Source organism: Cygnus atratus, chromosome 1, assembly GCF_013377495.2.
Source record: "Cygnus atratus isolate AKBS03 ecotype Queensland, Australia chromosome 1, CAtr_DNAZoo_HiC_assembly, whole genome shotgun sequence".
NCBI classification, from domain to species: domain Eukaryota; kingdom Metazoa; phylum Chordata; class Aves; order Anseriformes; family Anatidae; genus Cygnus; species Cygnus atratus.
In genome coordinates, this window is record NC_066362.1 from 2,948,459 (window position 1) to 2,968,222 (window position 19,764).

Here is a 19,764-nt window from a genome sequence, read left to right on the forward strand (position 1 = left end):
TGCTGGTGAATGCAGAGCACAGGATGAATTTGAGACTGACCCTGACGGAGAACAGAAAGGCCTTGGCCATCAACCATGCTGTTCAGAAGGGAAAATGCCGTTTCTCTCTGTACAGCCCATGATCTAGTGTCCAGGGTGGCTTTTGAACCACATGATGGACAGCAATGATCTGTCCATCTGGGCTGGGGCAGGTCAGTTGTCCTAGCATCACCCAGCAAAACCAACCCAGAGATGAGGATAAGGCAGAAGAGGCACATCCCTCGCTGTCAGCAAGGAGCCAGGACTTGGTATTTGTCATTTGTCAGGTGCTTGGTGAATCAGCTCAGCCCATAATGGGGCTGAACCAACTAGTTTGGGAGCCTTGGGAAAGCCCGTGTTTGCTCCTGGTTAAGAACTCCAGCATGGCCATAAAGCAAGAGTATTTATGATTATGGTGCTGAACTCAATCAAATAGGGTTGACGATGTCTCTGGATGATTTGCGGCAGAAATACTTCACCTTGACGTATAATTTCCCTTTACAGCAGGTTTTTGAAAGCCAAGTGCACTCACTTGAAATATACCAAGTGACTTCTTGCTTTGTAAAGGGGATCTGATATTATTGCTATTGAGGGCGGGAAGGGAGAGAAGGATGAAAAGAAGATATTTTAATACCTAAGTGGATTTTTATTTTTGTTTTTTGTTTGTTTGCGGTTTTGTCTTATTTCCCTAAAGAGAGCAGGTGGCAAAAAATTGAGAGAATTACAGCATAGAGGGGAGCAGGCTTTGTCTGTATGTGTTTCTTGGACATCCCTTTTTTTTCTGATTTTGACATTTGTTGTTGACTATTGCAAAAGTCATGGTAAAGGTTTAATGTTGCACTGCAAAGCCTTGCGCTGTAGCCTAATACCCTGTGAAATTAACCTTCCTTGACACAACCACTGGGCAAGAGCTCAGTCATTTTCTTCTGTAAATGGACAAAACAGCCAAGTAGTGGGGGGACACTGGGGCACGGAGGAATATATCAATTGATCTGTGGGTCCCGTTATGATGGGATCTCATCTCTCCTGATGCCTACTCTCTCCTGATATATTCACCCATCTCTCCTGCTGTCTGTTACCCAACACACCTGATGCAGGGACATAGTTCTCATAGTTTCGTACATGCTGGGCTGGTGGGTAAGCTGGGGTAGCCTACTTGAGCTGATGGGATAAAGGATTAAGGCTTCTTTTGTGCTGTCTTCTGTAAGATGAACGCTATCTTGTTCTGGGCCTTGCAAGGAATTTAGCTTTGTGGGGGGGAAAGAGAGGGAAAAAAAGGCAAAAGCGAAAAGCAAGCCCAGATAACAAATCTGTTATCTGCTGGGTTTAAAAGATACATAATCATTTAATTACCTTGAAGGAGGTTTTCATCTTTCCCTGCTCAGCCGATTTGTGTGCGTGTGTTTTTCTTCCTCCCCCAAACAAGCTTTTTATTAAAAGGATTTTCATCTGCCGCCGAAAAAAGAGAAGAGAAGAAAAGATCTCGCACCAAAGTGTTTTATGTCGAGTTGTACGTGCTAATGACAGTAAAACCCACATAAAAGCAACGACTGCTTCAAATATTAATTTGTCAAAAGCGATAGAAAGCTGTGTGAGCTGCATGCTGGCAAGCAGCTGCCGAGGAGCCCAACGCTTACTGAATGGAGAGCCGTGCTGGCAAGGTCTGCAACGAAATGCACTGATTTATCCGTGGCCCGCTGCTTGTTTTTCCTGGGGGTGATTTTGGGGAGAAGCAAGGGGTGAAAAAGAAGGCAGGGAGGGATAAGGGCAGCTCAGCTTGAGACCAACAGTGCCCGCGTTTCCTTATCACGGACTTCGTAGGAAACTCAGCACCCTTGGCCACCCTGCTGGTGCATCTCAGCTTGGCTCAGGGAAGGCTTTGGGCAGGCAGCTTGCTCCAGACGAGCAAGCAGTTCTCCAGGGACCCCAAATGTCCTGCTTTGTGCTCTTTGCAGGGAAGGCATGGTGCCCAGCTCCTCCCCAAATGCACCTCTGCAGAAACGCCCCGGTGGCTTCACCAGGGAAAGGCAGAGGATCCCCAGGGACACCTGATGAGCTTGGTGACCTCCTTGCTCCCTTGCGTGGACAAACCTTCTGGTGATGCTTCTTCAGTCGTTGCTGTGGCAACTGCTCAGTTTCCCTCCTGCTTCTGTTTCCAGCCCCCGTTAACCCGGCCAGAGAGGTGGCTGCTGGAAGCGTCAGTGCAGGGAGGAGAAAAAAAAAAAAAAAACACATCAAATTAATGTCTCTCTTACTTCTTAGGGATGCTAATGACAGCATCAGCAAGGCCAGTACCAGAGGACAGAATCCTTCCCTGCTTGTTGATCATCCCCTCACTCATCCTGGCACCTGTCTATCATTAAGGGGAGGATGTGAGGTGTAGTTTCTATGGAAACTGCAGAAAACCTGCTGCACCCAAGTGCTGTGAGCAGGCAGGGGACCAGCAGGGGAGGTGTGGGGACCAGGAGCAGCTCCGGGCAGGCAGCAGAGAGCATGCAGACCCTTACATAGTGTCTGCACCCCATGCGGATAGGATGGGGCATAGTGCTGCAGGCATTTCATGGCACATCCATTTTAACAGCGGGGGTGTTGGTGTTTATCAACTGCTTAGTTTTTAGGAGGGTTTCCAAGCGTGTGTCCTGTCCTGTTGGCGTCCAGTCCGGGGGATGGCAGGGGGGTCCAGGAGGGGGGTTGTAGCTGATGGTTTGGATTGAGCTGTAGCTCAGGGCTCCTTGTGGTTTGGCGTTTCAGGCTATGGAATTTCAGCCCTTGGCCATCATTTAAGCCCTTTCCCACAAATGGAGATGTATCGTGTTGTGGATACTTCCACTTCAGAGGTGGTCATTCAGACAATAACAAGAAGAAATTAAACACAGAATCTGCAGACCAGGCAGAAAGTGTTCCCCTTGTTCATGTAGACCTGTTAGAGCATGGGAATACAAGAGGAAGCTGCTCAGAGACAGTGTCAGGCATTGTATGGGGCCACAGGTTTTATTTCACCAGATGAAAATTTTATTCCCACCTCCTCGTTGGCTTGCACATGTTCATGTTTCTGTGCCTCTGTGTCTCTCACAGCCTCTTGTGGTTTGGGTAAGCACTTTCTGCTCACAGGTGCTTGTGCAGTGTTTAGTACCTGGAGCTGGGATCTCACTGAGGCTGTTCACGAGAAGTCTCTGAGCCTTTGCAAACAAATTAAGCAATTTGCTTTTGTGGTAAGCCAGCACTTGCCCTGACTTAAACCGAGGTGAAGAATATGGAAGGCCTGTGTGTGACAAGGCTTGTTCTGTTATTTTGGGGTACATTTTGTCATCTCTTGAGGCTTTCTGCCCCACAGTCTTCCAGCTGGCAGGGGAAAAGGCTAGTAACTTGTTCAGTTGCAATCACTTTTAGCAGGTTTTCTGGTTATTATGGAGATGGATCTGCAGGAAATCTGTCCTGGGGCAGGGCAGCTCCATCATGTCCATGCTGAGACCAGGAATCAGACCACAACAGGAACTGATAGCTGATGGAAAAAGGCCTCGTTATGAGCAATTCATCTTCCCTTAATACACACATTTTTTCCTTGGGTCATAGGCTTTAGCTTCTTCAGGGAGATTATTTTGAATGGAGACGTAAGAAGCATCTGATACTCAATACCGTGTCCCTGCTAAATGCTATACATACCAGCTGGACCGTTCATCTTTGTAATGTAAGATTATTTACCCCACAGGACAGAGTGATCTCAGAATGCAACAGGGTAATATTCATCTGTCCCCGCCAACACAGCACCCTTGAAATAACATCAGGAAGAGCTTATGTTGTTTTGATAGCCTGACTCAGTCCAATGACATTGCGATGCCTCAAGTGGCTACAGGGCTTTCTGGCTATCTGAACATCTGTTAGGACTGCTAGGAACTGTGCAACACCCTGAAATTTGAGGGAAAAGTTGTTACCAAAGAGGAAAGACAATTCCCCGTTTGGTCTTAGCGTGGAGTGGTGGCCTGGCCCTCAAGCAGGAAGTTTTTGCTTTTCTCCATTGTAGCATCAATTGCGTTCACTGTTTTGGGACTTGGAGCTTTTGGGACCTGGCCAAGGAGAAACATTCTCAGGATGTTGAAGCCACAGATAAGCAGCGGTGCTGGACTGTGTCTCCTGCCCTGCTTGGGGCATCTCCAGGAGCCTGAGCCCAGATCCTCCTTCCCCTGCCGTGTCTTTGCGCACGAGTCCATTTGCTTTGGCTTGGGTGTTATCTCATGCTGTCAGAGACCTCAGTGAGGAGGAGGGTGATAAGAGCCATGATATCATTGTCCTAACCTTCCCAGTGTGCAGCCAGGCTGTTATGATTCCCTGGGCTTCTGTCCTGGTTTCCGAAGGACACAGGATTGCGTCAACGTGGTCTGCGTGTGCACGTCCGACCCATCTGTTGCTCAGCCTTCTGTTGACTTCTGAACTCAATGGACATTTCCAGCTTTGTTGGGCCAAAGAGTGAGGCTCCCAAAGGTACTAAGTTCCTACAAACTTTGAGACTTTCAGTCCTCTCTTACGAAGAAAACACTACAGCTTGGCCTCAAAGCTGTGGCCTCCCCATTCCTTCTGAAGAAGCCTTGGTTGGAGAATATTCCTTAAGGTTGGAAAACCCATTTGTGGGCACAAATGTATAGAAAACATAGCTTTGTTGGAGGAGAATTACATGTCGTTGTCATTGGTACCCATTAGGTGAGCAGTAAGAGGTTATTGCAATGCTGAAACTGTGCAGACTCATTGGGATTGCAGTGCAGTGTATGGACGTGCAATGCTTTATTATGCATGAAAGGTCTCAAGAACCTCAGATTTAAGTCCTTGCAGAAGGACAGAAGAAGTCAGGCTAGGCAGAAGGATGCAGAGTCATAGAAAATTAAAGAAGAAACTCATTAGTTTGTCAGAAGCTGATTGTGCTCAGCTGTTCTCTGCCCCATGCTTCCCATGGCTTTGCACGATCCAGTTTTACCATGTGTGGTATCTTGAGAGGACTGGCTTACCTAACCAGGGTTTTATTTAACAAATTCAAGACTTTGTCCCACAAAGTTACCTTGTCTCCCTTACGCACATCACCTTCTTTAATGTACACACTCATATTTCTTACGATTTCAAAACCAGACAATTTTCACTCAGGAAACACCAGAAAAGAGATTGCTTCCACATCTCTCCTTTGAGCAGATGTACCCAATGACACCACAATCATCTACAGTTTTTTTTTCGCCAGTCCACTCCCTCCATCCAGTGACCAGAAGGCTCCTGCTCTCTGGATCATTACTTTTCCTTCTGAGCATGTGTCAAAGTGGCAAAGGGCTGAAGAAAAGCTAATGTTGTGTCTCAATTTAAAAAGGATAAATGCAGAGCTTGGCTAATTATGGCAGCCTGACCTTGATCACAGTGAAATAATGGAACGGCTGAGAAGGGCTCTATTAATAAAGAATTAAAGGAGGGTAAAATCATTAACATTGATCAGCAGAGATCTGTGGACTGGTTTCTGAGGCAGACTTGTCCTAGGTCAGGATCCAGCTCTTGGCAGACCCATGTCACTTCCCAGCACTGCCTGCATGGCCTCGGGGTGCCACTTTGCTCCCCATCAAGGGACTGAGCTGTGAGCCCCATGAGGAGGTTAGACATCTTCATTTATCTTCTTTTTTTCGAGTGCACACCCTTTGTTGACCAGCATCAGTCATCGCTCACTGACCTTCACATTGCCGAAGCCAGGGACCTAGGAGGCCGTGGCAGCTGGGCTAATGATCTGCTGGTGATCTGATCATGTCCTGTGCTCCAGCAATGATGTCTGTACACTAATCTGTGCGAGCCACCATCAAGCTACATAGTACCAGAGAGGGCAGAGCTTAAACAGGACCATATCTCCTCCACAGACCGAGCTCCGGCCCCCAGGCCAGCCACCTTTTCCCAGAATCTCTTGCAATATCTGTCAAAAGAAAGCTGTTTTTTTGATCTTGAGTGCATGGAAGGCTCTAAACTAGAAAGTAACCACCAGAAGTGACAGCAATGCAAGGACTCAATTACTCCTTTGTTGTCTCTGCAGATGTTTACACTTCCCATAAATCCTGTTGCTTTCTCCTCATCAGCTGCCTTTAAAGTTCTGAGCATTTTCTCCGTGTATTATTACTTTTGCTGTGCCAATAAGTAAGTATGCCATCAATCAAGCTAACAGCATTGTAAACTTCGGAAGTGAAGATAAAATATATGGTGCATTAAAAAATTCTTTGACCGGGTGAGCTTTTTGTAGCCGGTTTGATTGCTGCTGGTGCTGATGTAAATTTGGGGGAAGTATATCCAGAAATTTATGAAGCTTGGAAGCCAGCCTGCAAAGCATTGACCTGAATCCACTTTATAACCTAATAATGTTCCCCAGCACTGTTTGTGTAAATTTTAAATATAATTTTACGATGCTAAGAATTAGTGGTGTAATAATGTAAACACAACGTGGACTGTAACTCACCCCTTTGCCTCCCACGCCAGGGAACACCGGGCTCGTGGCTGCTTTGTTCTCCAAACTATCCTAGGCCTGAGAGGTTTTGCAAGAGTTTAAAAGTGATTCACAAAGGACCCAGTTTGTCACCCACGGAGCCCGAAGCTCCCCGTGGCAGTGCTTTGGAAATGCTAAACAAGGGACCGATGCTGCTCGGGTGCTGTCCCAGCCCCAACTCAGGGTGCGAGAGAGAAGTTCAGGCAACATGTTCCAGGCAGTCCCTGCTGCCTCTCATCTTACTGTTTTCCTGCTTTTTATCCAGGGGAAATCTGATTCCTCTAAAGTCAATGATAAAAAATAAATAAATGTCTTTTTTTGTTTGCTTGTTTTCATTATTTACTCCTCCTTTCCCTTACTTTTCTTTCTCTTTCCCTGTTGTTATGTTGTTGTTGGCAGTGGTTTTTGTTTTCTTTCTTAAAATGTTTTTTTAATCTAATCTAAAAAACAGGACACCCAGAGGCTGTGGTCTAGATATCTTTGTGAAGAACCAATTCCTGTCTCTCAAATCTTACCTTCTTGGCATGGTTACAGTACAGAGTGGGAGGGTGAGAAAGCCACGGTTCACTGCAGCTTAGCAGAGCAGATGGACAAAAAAAAAAAAAGTATTTTATTTACATAATATATGAGTAAATAACAATCTGAGTATCATTTCTTGTGAGATCCAGAAGGGCTTAAGTGTGGAAGAAACAGTCCGCACTTAGATGTAGTTTGTGCTCATGTTCCTTCTGGGCAAGATGGCTTAGACAAGTGCAGAGATGGCCATTGAACAAAGGATATATAAAGGAATTTTTTAAAAACAAAAAAACTACAAAAAAGAAAAAGAAAAAGAAGAAGTTGTGGCTGCCCCATCCCTGGCAGTGCCCGAGGCCAGGCTGGATGGGGCTGGGGGCAACCTGGGCTGGTGGGAGGTGTCCCTGCCATGGCGGGGGTTGGAATGAGATGGGCTTTGAGGTCCCTTCCAACCCAAACCAGTCTGGGATTCTGTGATGGCAGGAGGAAAGGGGAGCTAGATGCATTGAAATTAACAGTGAAGGAATTGGTGTTGGTGTCTGTGTCTGGTTCTGAATGGAAAGAATACTCTTCTGGGAAAAGAAGGATGAAAACCGACTGCCAGGAGTTGGTTTTCTCGCCAAATACACCTACAAAGCAGGCAGAAATAGATCAGCTCCAGTTTTCCTCACCATAAGGTGGAGATCCTGTCAGTGCTGCCAGGGATCCTGAGGGAACAGCACAAAGGAAAAGTATGAAAGCTTCCCTCGCGTGAATGCTCTGGGTGACAAGGGGTGCACAGGGAAGGACAAATGAACTGGGACCCCAGTATTAGACTGCTAGTAGGTGGATGCATCATTGTGTTTAAAACTCAGAGCTGATTTACCTATTTCCATGTAGGATGCCTGCCATTCAAAGTGAATCAAACCCATTTTCCTTTGGAAAATGGAAAATGCTTTGGTGAGACTTGGGCTCGTGGTCCTGGCCATAAATAATGACAGTGTGGAACTGCACAGAATAAGGTTAGGAGAAACCCCGTGCAATATCACCAGACTATGAAAGACCCCTACACCCTTTGTACCTGGGAGAGGAATATAACTCAGGCTTTCTGGCTTACTCAGGCTTACGAGGAGCGGCTGAGGGAGCTGGGATTTTTCAGCCTGGAGAACAGGAGGCTCAGGGGCGACCTTATCACTCTCTATAGGTATCTTAAAGGAGGCTGTAGCGAGGTAGGGGTTGGTCTATTCTCCCATGTGCCTGGTGACAGGACGAGGGGGAATGGGCTAAAGTTGCGCCAGGGGAGGTTTAGTTTGGATGTTAGGAAGAACTTCTTTACCGAAAGGGTTGTTAGGCATTGGAATGGGCTGCCCAGGGAAGTGGTTGAGTCACCATCCCTGGAGGTCTTTAAGAGACGTTTAGATGTTGAACTTAGTGATATGGTTTAGTGGAGGACTTGTTAGTGTTAGGTCAGAGGTTGGACTAGGTGATCTTGGAGGTCTCTTCCAACCTAGACGATTCTGTGATTCTGTGATTCTGGTCAGTCTCCAGCTTGGCCTGGAAAACAGCATGATGAAATCCCCAAGAAATCATAACTCTATATGTATGGAGCACCATAAAGGGAGCAAAGCAATTAGCTTGGGGCTAAGACCACGTAGCCTCGGAGAGGTTTCATCCCCCCTTTTAGCAGACTCCTCAGGATGGCACTCACTGGGGACTCGGGGCAGTGATGAGAGCCATAACACATATATGAGAGAAGAGGAGAGAAGGGGGCTCTCGTATTACTGAGACTTCATTATTTCTGCAGACTGCAGCAAAACACATTTGCAGGCACTCTACGAGGAGTTATAAATAAGGAAAATTAAACTACCATCGACCCAATGAGGGCAGCCCATTTCGTGTGGTGTTTTTGCTACAAAAGCTCTCTGACTTGAAAGCTGGCAAAATTTGGTGATTTGAGGTGTGCATTGCTGCTGATACGAGTAATTGGCAAGGGTGGAAGATATTATTTTAAAGGGGCTGACTCATTTGGAAGCATTTAAGGAATATAATGAAAACATGTACACAAAATGGATCGACCAGAGTCTGCTTTTAAATAAGTTTCTCTGGTACAGATAAAACTGGATTTTAGCTCCTAAGGAATCTGAACCAGCTCCCCTTACAGTCAAGGGTAAGGCTTGATTTATTATATCCCAAAGACAAAAGGGATGGGATTGTGCTCTTCCTTGGTCCAGTTGTTGGCAGTGTTTTGGCTTGCCCTACATCGTGCCAAAAGTGCTCTTCTAGCCTAGATGATGCATGTTACAGAGGAAGGGTAAAGAGAAGCTATCCAGAATTTTTAAGGACCCTTCTGCTTGGGTCCTGCTGTGGAATCTGCTCTGAGCAGGTTTTGTGCTCTCAAATATTCTCACAAAATATAATCCTGAGCAGGCACCGAAAACTGGATCGGGATTGACACAGGCTACAAAATGAGTACTGTGCTTGAATTTGAACCCAGAGCCTAGCACAAGTTCTTCGGTTTTCTGTAGCACATCACCCAAGGAAATTGCCTTCCCCCACCTCCCCGCCTCCCCGTTTCAATTAGAAAGAACATTAGGTCAATCAGATAAAGCCACATTGGGAGGATTTCCTCTTTATGGCGCTTGCCTCTTCAATTATCTATAATGAACTTCCTCACAGACCTGCAAAGCTTTTTATATGCAAACGAATCCTGTTTTGGGGCTGCCACAATCGCGGCTTGTTAATGAACTTGAAACAAGTGTTATCGAAGAGGTTACAGCACCAGTGTGGGGGAGGGACGGGATAAAGCTGGGCAAGACCAGCCTGCAGAGCCGGGATTGGCCTGCAGGTAACGTCGTTGGCTATCTTCAACCCCCATCCTCCAGCCCCCTTCAGAAGCTTTGCTGTTTGACAGACATCAAGCAAAATGCCCACTCTTGGGAAAAGGCTGCTCGGCGGCAGATAGGGCTTTGCCACCCCTCTGTCCCGCCGATGTGCGCTGCCAGCGCATCTCTTCCTCATCCGGGGGAAGAAAATAATAAAGGTGATGATGCCAAGGTCTGTTATTATGCCAGAAGAGAGGGAGGGAGCTGATTTTGAGGCCCCAGGACATGTGAAGTAGGTAAGCCTCTGCAGGGGAAAAAATCTGGGGGGTGTTGAAGCTACACAGTCCCAAAAGGTATTTATGTATGGCATCTTCTGGAGTGATCACAGCTGGACTCTCTCACTCATTTTAATATAGCCTAGACCATTGGGGCAGTGTTTCCCCTCCTTCCTAGGTTTTATAGGGCTAAATCACATGGGGTTAGATTATCCCTCACTTCTCCATGCTGAGTAGCTACTTAACCCTACAGCTAACCCTAACGCCAGTGTGCCTTGATAGGGCAAAAGCATTGAACAGAAAGGGGGGAAGACTTTTTGCACCATCAAGCCTTGCCCTCCTGTTAAGACAAACACTTCTGCAACAGTTCAGCTATTGCATTTCAGCATTAGTATTCCCCTGGGGATGTCACGTCATGGGACGGGACAACAGCAAGAGCAGGGAGGGTTGGGACAAGGTGTAGCTCTTCGAGGACTCCTGGGGGTCCAACACCCTCAAGCCTCTTTCCCCACTGGCTCTGTGTTCAGCATAATGGAGCATAAGGCAACTTCCACTACTCATACACTTGACTTCTTGGGGCCTCCTCAGGTGTGTCTGGTTGCTGAAGTGCTGTACAGCACCAGACCCCAGGAAAAACAGAGCATAGCAGTGGAAGAGCTCATCACTGCAATGCAGTACTGCATGGGCATGCCACCTCTGATCCATACCCTGTACAGCCAGGTTAATGTGATAGCCTATTTAAACTCAGGCCGTGGTAGCACATATTAAAGAACACCTTGTGTCACATTAACATCATCAGATAACCAGACCCAGGGTAGTTCACCTCCATCCAGCTCCAGTGACTGTGTGCTTGGCTGTCTTGGTTCTGGTGTTAACCTGGGCCAGTCTAATTGAACTCCATCAGCACTTCTCAGTTTCTTACACCTTTATCACCACCCTATAAGCACAGATGAGAAATCAGGTTGCCGCAGAGGGCTCTTTCGTCTGGCATCCCCCCAGCACAGACAGACAGACACCAAGGAAGGCTTCAGGACTTCACTGCAGCTGCACGTTGGGTGGATGCTGGATTTTCCTCCTGCCCTGTGCCATGGGCTGGCTGACACCTGCAGTGTGATGACTGATGGCTCTTGTAATTCTGTCCCTGGCTGGTGTAACTGCATATGTTACACGTCTAATCCATTTCTTTATTTTCCTAAGCTATTTGCTTCGGTGAGATGTTTGCACCATCTGCTGTAACAAGTTCCCAGGCTCTCATAAGCCATAAATTCCACTTTCCTTTTTCTCCAGCCCTGGGTCTATTGTTTTCCTTCTCTTGTCCCTCACCCACAACTTCAGGTAAAGCTCTCACCTCTTTAGGTTATTTCCCTGTCTCTGTTTGTACCAGTTGGACCTGGCCAGGGATTCCCTTCAAGGAATTGCTGTAACATTGTCAGGACAGGCTGAAATGGTGTTGCTCTCTGCTCTGGATAAGGTGGCTGTGCCATCATGATCCAGTCGTGCTTTGTAGAGGGAAAGCAGTGTGCCAAACAGTGCAGAGAAGAAAAACAGTGGACAGGCCTTCTCTTGACATCTAGGAGTTGGAAAGACTTTAAAAAAGGACAGTCAGGCTCTCACAGGTGACCACAACGGCATGGTTGGTGCACATGGCATACTTATGTTTGTAACCTGGTGTAGTGGTTGTGTATTTTATATCAAGCTGCCTTGGATTAGCAAGGCAAACATGGTAGTAATTTCCTAAATTGTTGATAACTTCCTAGCATACATAGATTTCACAGCTTGCAGTTGTCTAATTGCACCATGAAGAAGCAGTGCTCTGCTGCTCTAACTAAAGCTGTGCAAATTCACCTGACTTTGAACAGAGCCTTCTGCATTGCACATTTGGGTGCCTGCACCTCTACCTGGCTGGATTAGCAACATCCACTCAGCATTTTTCAAAAATGTTTGCAAGCCCTTCCTGGAGATCTCCACACAGTATGCAAAAGTTGTTTCTTGAGATCTGAATCCATCTATAATAAATGTTCTGTCCCTTTCTAAGCCAAACCAAACTCTCTTTTTAGCAGCCTGTACTCTGTGGCTTACAATATGTCTTGCTGGAGCTGGCTGGGGCTGTGCTGTTTGCACAATGGTGCATCGGTTGTTGGGGAGGCAAGGAATTATGCTCGGATTTTGCTTTATTCACTTCTTGGGTCATGGCGTCATGACCAGGCTCAGACCCTGGAGGGGACCCAATTGCTTTCCCACTACCTGATTAATGGAGCAGGTAGTAAGAGGCACCAAAGGACCTCTTTGAGTCCTGAAGGTCAAGGGACTGCATGCAGTGCAAAAAAGGAGGTGGGGAAAGGATGGCCTGTAAAAGTTATCCTTACTCACCTATTTATCTGAGCCTCCTCAGCAATGCCCCGTGAATCCCCTTGTAACAGGCAGTGTCCCAGGGAGACACAAAGGCTTTGCAGAGCGTGAAATGAGAAGGTTGAGAAGCATCAGAGGGCTGGAAAACCCGTGGGCTGACTTGTTGTGTTGCCTCGTCTCTCCCCAGGACTGTCCCCAGCTGCTGCAGGCGGAGAAGATCCTCGTGCCGGTGGAGGTGATCAAGCCCATCACCCTGAAGGCCAAAAACCTGCCCCAGCCGCAGTCTGGTCAGCGAGGCTACGAATGCATCCTGAACATCCAGGGCAATGAGCAGCGGGTGCCCGCCTTGAGGTTCAACAGCTCCAGCGTGCAGTGCCAGAACACGTCGGTGAGCAAACCCCGCTGCCCTCAGTACCCCTGGGAGGGCTGCAGGGACCAGGGAGGACCATGAGTGCCTACAGCACTGTCCTGATGGGATCTAGAGCTGTGCTGCAGCCCTTTTTACTTTATTGTATACCTGATTTCAGCTACAGCCAGGGTTGGTAGCTTGCAAACTGCCCCTTTTGCTCTTTAGGTCTGGCTTGTGTTACCAAAGAGCAGTGCTCCAGCCTCAGATCCCAGCATTTGGCCAAGCTGGAGCACCTTAGCCATGACCCACAGACATTATTTTCTGGTTAAAATGTCCATATCCTCACAGTGCCACGTCCTTGTTTGCATCCAAAATGGTTTCCAAAGGGACTTATGTTCCCATCAGCACTGAGAATTAAATTTATTATGTGGGGGAATTAGCGAAGGGACACAAACAACATATAAACAACCTGACAGATGGGTCCCAGGAAGGGTGAGATGCTAAAGGTTTGAGACAAGCCTTCTCCAGGCTCTGCTTCATCCCTCTGCCCCCCTCACACCCCTGTTTCCCCACCTGCAGGACCAGTAACCCCAATCCCAGGGAGCCCCTGTGAGGCTTTGGGGCAGGAGCCGTGCAGATACGTGGTGGTGGTCTCCTCGCACGGCTCCTCTGGAGGCTTCTCCGTGCAAAATGTTTCTCCCGGACATGCATTTGAGTCATTTGCATTGCTGTTATGAGATGATTTATTAGTCAAAGAGCTAATTACAGGCTTTAGCCACTTCACTGCAGCTCTGCCACTCCATGCCGGGCAGGGCTTGTTAAAACCCATCACAACATATTCTGCTGCATTAAGCAGCGTGTTGGAGATTACAGGCAGTTCACACGTTTCATGATCTGTCGGAAAAAAAAGAAAAAACACACAAAACTTTCCCAATGACAGTCATGTTTATTCTTTTTTCTCCCCTCCCTCCCCCTGATTTTCGTTACTGGTTAGTGGCCTGTGAGCATCTGGATTTGAGATTTCACAGAAACGAAGGGGCTGAGAAATTAAGAAAGCATTACACCATCTTAAAAACAAATTTCTTTTACAAAGTGAAAGCCTGGGGCTAGAGGAATATTATATGCACCTGAGCAGAGTCTACACATCTATCCAAAGCATCTTAGCAGAGAGGAGCACAGCCACCCTTCAGAGTCACAAATTATCTGGCAGAAACAAGCACCAGCATGAGGCATCTCAGGGTAATTTTAAGCACAGTTGGGCTGAATGGGGTACTGACTGCCTCACCAGCCCTGGAGAGTCTCTCTTAGCCTCCTGGTTTGTGTTATTCAATAGCTGAGCCTGATTTTAAGAGGTAATGGTGACTGTTCTCATGTTACCTGCATGCTTCAAGAAGCTGTAGTACCTACGACCAATGAACTGGGCTCCAATGAATCCCCAGGTGTATTGCTCGTGGGATGCCTGAGCGCTGTGACAACACTTGACTTTAACATTTGATTTGATGCCACGACACTGCAGGCTGCTCCCGAGCTGTTCACTGTGGTAGGGCTGAGTCTCAGGCTGGTGCCAGGGCACTCCACGACCTTGGTGGTGTGCAGGGTCTGTAGCACGCCTGCCCCACGTTTGGTGGTGGCTCAGGTGGGCTTCTGGCTACTCCATGGGGAGAGGTTTATTTTGGAATGAACTCTACTCTTTGCTCTTCTGCATCCTCCGCATCCTACTTCTTCCTCTTCTTTTCTTCTTTTCTCTTTTTTTTCCCCTCTCTTTTCTTCCCTTCTCTTTTCTTCTCTCTTCTTTTAAAGGCACTTTGGCTCTCTGATTTGAGGCTATTTTTTTCCCCTGTGAGAAATGTTATTTCATTGTTGCTCTGAATTTACCAGACACTAAGAGAAAGAGATGTGCAAGGGAGAGCCAGACAAAAGAAAGAAACATTCACACAGATACAAAAAAAAAAAAAAAAAAAAAGGAACAGAGATGCCCAGGCTCTGAGCAGGTGGCAGAGGACACAGACAATGGGAAAGGAGTGCTGTAGGTATGTCTCCATCATGATTATTTCCTTTCCTGCCAAAATTAGCATTCCGTCTGGAGCCACCGTGATACAATGAGCCTCTGCTCCGAGGGTCACCTGGCTTTAGGAACAGCTGTATGAGCTTGTTTGCAAATTGAATCAGCCCCCTTCAGCAGAGCTTTTTATTCAGCAGAGTGATGAGGATGAGGCGCTGAGCGTAGCACCTGCATTGCAGGCTTGGAGAAGGTCCAAAGGAGGGTGGGAGGATGTGTTGTGATGGTGCGTCCCTGAAGGGTTGCTATCCTGCCAGTAGATCTTTCTGTTGGCGATGCATGCTAGACTAAGCAATCATTCTTGGCTTGTTTTCCGACGTAAGCCTCAAGTTCTGTCCCCTCCCATCGTACAGGGGGCACCAAGGAGCTCAAATTCAGCTCCTGCAGAACACCTTCTGCAAAATGCAGGAGTTTTCCTGCTTTTACACAGGATGGGAGCAGGAAAAAAAAAAAAAAAAGCCTTAACTCTTGCTCCTGGCTGCCTGGTCCCTCAGGATCTACACCAGGGGAGCCGAGATGAAGACCAGGTCCATCCGTCTTAAGCAGGCACTTTTCTAAGTGGCTCCAAGTTCAATTAAGAGATGTTTTAAGGACACCCAGGTGGGGCCAGCCTATCTGATGGCCTGTCAGTGATGTCATATTCAGCACTGATGGTGCCTAGGTGCTTGGTCCAGTCAATAGCCGGCTCCGTCTCTCTCCTTGTCTTTCCTGGAGATATTTCATTTGATAACAGCAATAAGTCACTGCAGGCAGCATGCTTCGGGACAATTATTGTTCTTGTTAAGTGGTTTGAGCCTCTCAGCTCTGGGCTTTGTCCTCTATCACACCACCCAAGGCACACAATTATCACTCAGAAAGACCCTGCCTGCCATTCCTTATTGCACTTACGATAGCTCCGCCGACAGTCTGGACACAGAGTGATGGGAGGAAATGAAAAGGAGGAGAGCTAAGGAGGCATATAAATAAGTAAATAAAAACCTCAGCCGAAACAGCTGGAACGGATCTATTAGGGCACGGAGCAATATCCCCAGTGGGAAGCATTGGGAGACCCAGCACTTGCAATCAGCCCAACACAGTCAGCAATCTTCAGCATAAAGAAGAGGAAAATGGGTGAGCGATGACCTGCTTGACCGTGCCACGATCACTGCCATCACCAGCTTCAAAGACCTAAGCACACATTTGCTCTATGTCAGCCTGTCCCCGGTGCCTGGTCTTGGCACATGCAGGCAGCACACGCTGATTTCCAGCAGTGAAATCCCTGCTGGTAATTTGCCTTGAAGCCCTTCGCAAGTCCATGTGCTGCGAGACCCAGGGTGGGACAGCTCAAAGCGCTGGGTGAGAGTGGAATAGGAAAAGCAGACACATTGCATTTGTCATGTTATTGCACTTGAGCAAGAGACCTCAGAAGCACTTGACTCTGTGGCGTGGCTCGCAGAGAGGGAGTGAGAAAACAAAAACAAAAACAGGGCTGGAAAAAAAAAAAAAAGAGCAACTATTCCCAAACATGATGGAAAAACACACTTACAGAAGGCCAAAGGCAGATGAGCCCAGGGCTGAGTCATACATATGCCTCTCAATTATTGTTAAATTATTAAATTAATTTATCTACATTATTAAATTAATTTATCTACATTCAGATATCACAGAGGAACCCCAGTCATGATGTGGGCTCTTTTGTCATGGGTGATAACACAGACACAGAGGGGATCCACAGGAACAGAGGTTCAGTCCCAGCTCTAGTAAGCAAAGAGCTCAAGGTGAAGGGATGGCTGGGAGCAAGAAGGTTTCTGCCTCCTGTTTATGGCCGGAAAATTGATGCAAAGCGGGATTAAATGCTTTGCACAGGGTCACGCAAGGAACTGGTGGCAGAGCCAGATACAGGAATCAGTCCCCAGGCCCAAGCTCTAATCACAAAAGCAGTCTTTGTGCTGTCAAGGAAAACTAACACTAAAATAAAACCAAAATGCTGTTTGTCCACAGATGTTTCCCTGCTATTGGACATGTTGGAGGTACATCATGTAACCAATCTTGGTTTATTGTCCTAGGTGTGCCCAGGACAAACCGCCAAAGGTCTTTGTGTCGCATAGCATCTCAGGAGGATGCACCAAGAGGTCACATCCCTCTGCTTCTGCACAAACCACAAGGCTCAGAGGTCTGCAAAGCCGAGTTCCTCTAATTCAGGGTGCTCGTAGTCACTAATGGGATGCCCAGAGGAGCCAGGAACGTGCAGATTAGCGTAAAGCAAAGCATCTTGCTGCTCAGTCAGCTAATGTTCGCATGGCTGTTACAAAACTGAGAGCTGTGATTTTTTTGCAACCACGATCTCAGCCTGAGGATAGGGAACTTGGTGGTGAAAACCTCCAGGAGACAAACAGGCACCGTGTTTACAGTGACTTGTGCACAATATGTTAAACCGCTAACAGTGTGGCAAAACGGCCGAGTGATGCCAAGGGCTCAGCCACTGTTGTAAGGCTATCTGATACTAGCAAAGAGTTTAAGAGACAAAGAGCTGGTGCTTGAGAGTTCATAACACAATGTGCTGCTCCTGTGAATTACAACAGCTCCTTCTAGCAGCTTTTTGGCATTTCCTGATGAGAGCCAGCCTGCCCTTCTGGGAGGGCAGCCTCTCTTTCTCAGTTTGGGCCTCTAAATTGCCTGTAGTTTTCTACTTTGATTTGATATGCGTGGTGGGAATCCAGATTTTGCAGACTTTGGGGTCATATTTATGTCTTTTGAGCAACTTTTGCCTGTGTTGGAGAAAGTTGTGTGAGGCAACACATACATACAAGCCTTAGTGGTATGAATGCTCGTAGCAGGAGTGCCCAGGAAGCTCTGCTGTGCGTCCTGCAGATTGATGCCTCAGCCCTTTTCTCTCCTCTGAAACATATTTCCATCTTATTGTTACAGCCGAGCAAATCCTTTTCAAAGACTCCTCTTGAGTTCAGCGGGCTTTGAACAGAGACCACAATGAGTTAGCAGCTCCTGTGGTCTGCGCAGGACGGAGCATCTACTCCCTGTTACTTTGCAAATTGCTCTGTTTTGCTGCCATGCAGCCCATGAGCTGTCTGAGCAGACCAGGCAAGGCAGAGAGAGCATCCTCCTTCCAGCCCCCAGCTGGTTTCATCCCTGGAGCTCTTCCATGGGGATCTTGTTGCTTATTCCCTCGCATCCGTTTCCAGTTCTGGATCAATTCTACCAAGTTAACAACCCTAATATGTGTTTGCCCCCGGTGCCACAGGCAGATAAGATCTAAAATCCCAGCTGGGCTCCTGCTGTTGGCACTGGGATTCTCAGTGGAATGAAAGGCTCCGGGGGACTCCAGCTGCCTGTCCCTTGGCAGCCCTGCCTAGGCTCTGCTAACAGATAAATCCCAATGCACACACCTGAGGATCTTCCGAGGCAGAAATTAATGCTTCCTCATGCACCTACGGATTCAACTTGCGACCTAAGGGTGACCAGCCATTCTGCACATACACTCCTTCCCATTTCCAATCAACGTTTGCCAAGTGCCATGCAAAGCAGGTGTTAGCAAAGCTCCTGACTGGCAGAAGATTAATTATTCTTTACTTTTCAGTCGCTCTCCTTCCCACTCCAGTCTCCCCATCCTTGCTCCTAGCTCCGTAAAGCTGTGAAAAGTCAGTGCTGTGAGTCCAAGTGGCTCTGCATCATCTTGCATCTTGCTGGCAGTGACACTGAGGAGTGTCATAAAAATGCTAATAGTGAATGAGGCTGGCGGGCACAGACCTATCATGCAGGACTCGGATAACCCGTGGCAGCTCTTTACTTCCATGGTAACCACAAAGCTCATACCCATAAATACCCTACAACTAGATCATAATCACAGGGGCCTGCAGATTACCGGCTAATTGTGTTTAGTTTGTCCAAACAGAAATTACCGTGCGACTAGCACTCACTCTGCCGTAATGGACAGAAATCACCATATATGATTTGCTCTGCAATTATATGGCAATTAGTGGATACAGGAAAATCTGCCTCTGAAGGTTCAGAGCTTCGACATCTCTGTGGAAAACCGTGCCAAGACCTTAGTGATAGGGATTTTTTTTTGTGGTCCCTAAGACATATCCAGCAAAATCAAACGGCTTATTGAACGGTATTTAGTCTCATAATAGGGAACACGTATTTATTTAGGAGTGGAAGCTTGTCCTGCTGTAGAACCCAGTGCTGTGGGATATTCCTGATCTCAAGATAGTAAATTCGTACAAGTGCTGCAGTCAGTAGCAGTGTCTCTTCTTGCCTTGTTCCCATTCTGTCCTTTAAGCAACCATCGCTGTGATGCATCCTCTCCTCTCCCTTGTAGGAGGCTTTTTGCCTTTGGGTGAAGTGCTGGGTGGAAGCTGCTGATGGAGGCGGGCGGTGGGATCTGACGGGCAACTGAGTGAACTCTGTATGAACTGACTTAGGATAAACCAAAATCTGGCTGAAAAAAACCACACCAAGTACCACGTGTCTGAGAGTTCACCAAGTGGAGGGCTGGAAACGGCCCCCAGAGACCAACTTCCATTTCCTTCATTAAGGCCAGATCCATGTACCTTGACTGTGCCTGACAAGTATTTGTTTAAGTCTGTCTAACTGTCTCAAAAGACTTCTAAGCTTTTCTTAATACATATTTGCTGGAAACTGGATACCCTCTACACCAGCTGAAGCTTTTCTGGTTCTGAACAGGGAAAAATAATTGCCTCCTGGGGCTTCTGTGTGTAAGAAACTCTGTCTAGTGCATCCCCAGATGAGATTTGCTTGTTTTTTTGGCAGCAATATGGCACTGTTGATTCACAATCTGCTTGCGATCTCCAGCAGTCCCCAGACCATTTTCGGCAGCACTGGCCAGTCACTCTAATTTCGTATTTGTTTGCATCGATTTCTCCTACCGAAGAATACTCGCTGTTCGCCTA

At 47.2% G+C, this 19,764-nt stretch overlaps 1 protein-coding gene across 9 annotated transcripts in view; it reads left to right on the plus strand.

The window, feature by feature from the left end:
- PLXNA4 (plexin A4) overlaps positions 1 to 19,764 on the plus strand; it is a 418,723-nt gene that overhangs the window by 318,583 nt on the left and 80,376 nt on the right. For 3 of the 9 annotated variants that reach the window (XM_035566562.2, XM_035566559.1, XM_035566560.1), the window contains exon 10: positions 12,634 to 12,834. In XM_035566562.2, the coding sequence (XP_035422455.1) occupies positions 12,634 to 12,834 (201 nt within the window). The other 6 variants (XM_035566564.2, XM_035566563.1, XM_035566565.1 and 3 more) reach the window with 5 other exon arrangements.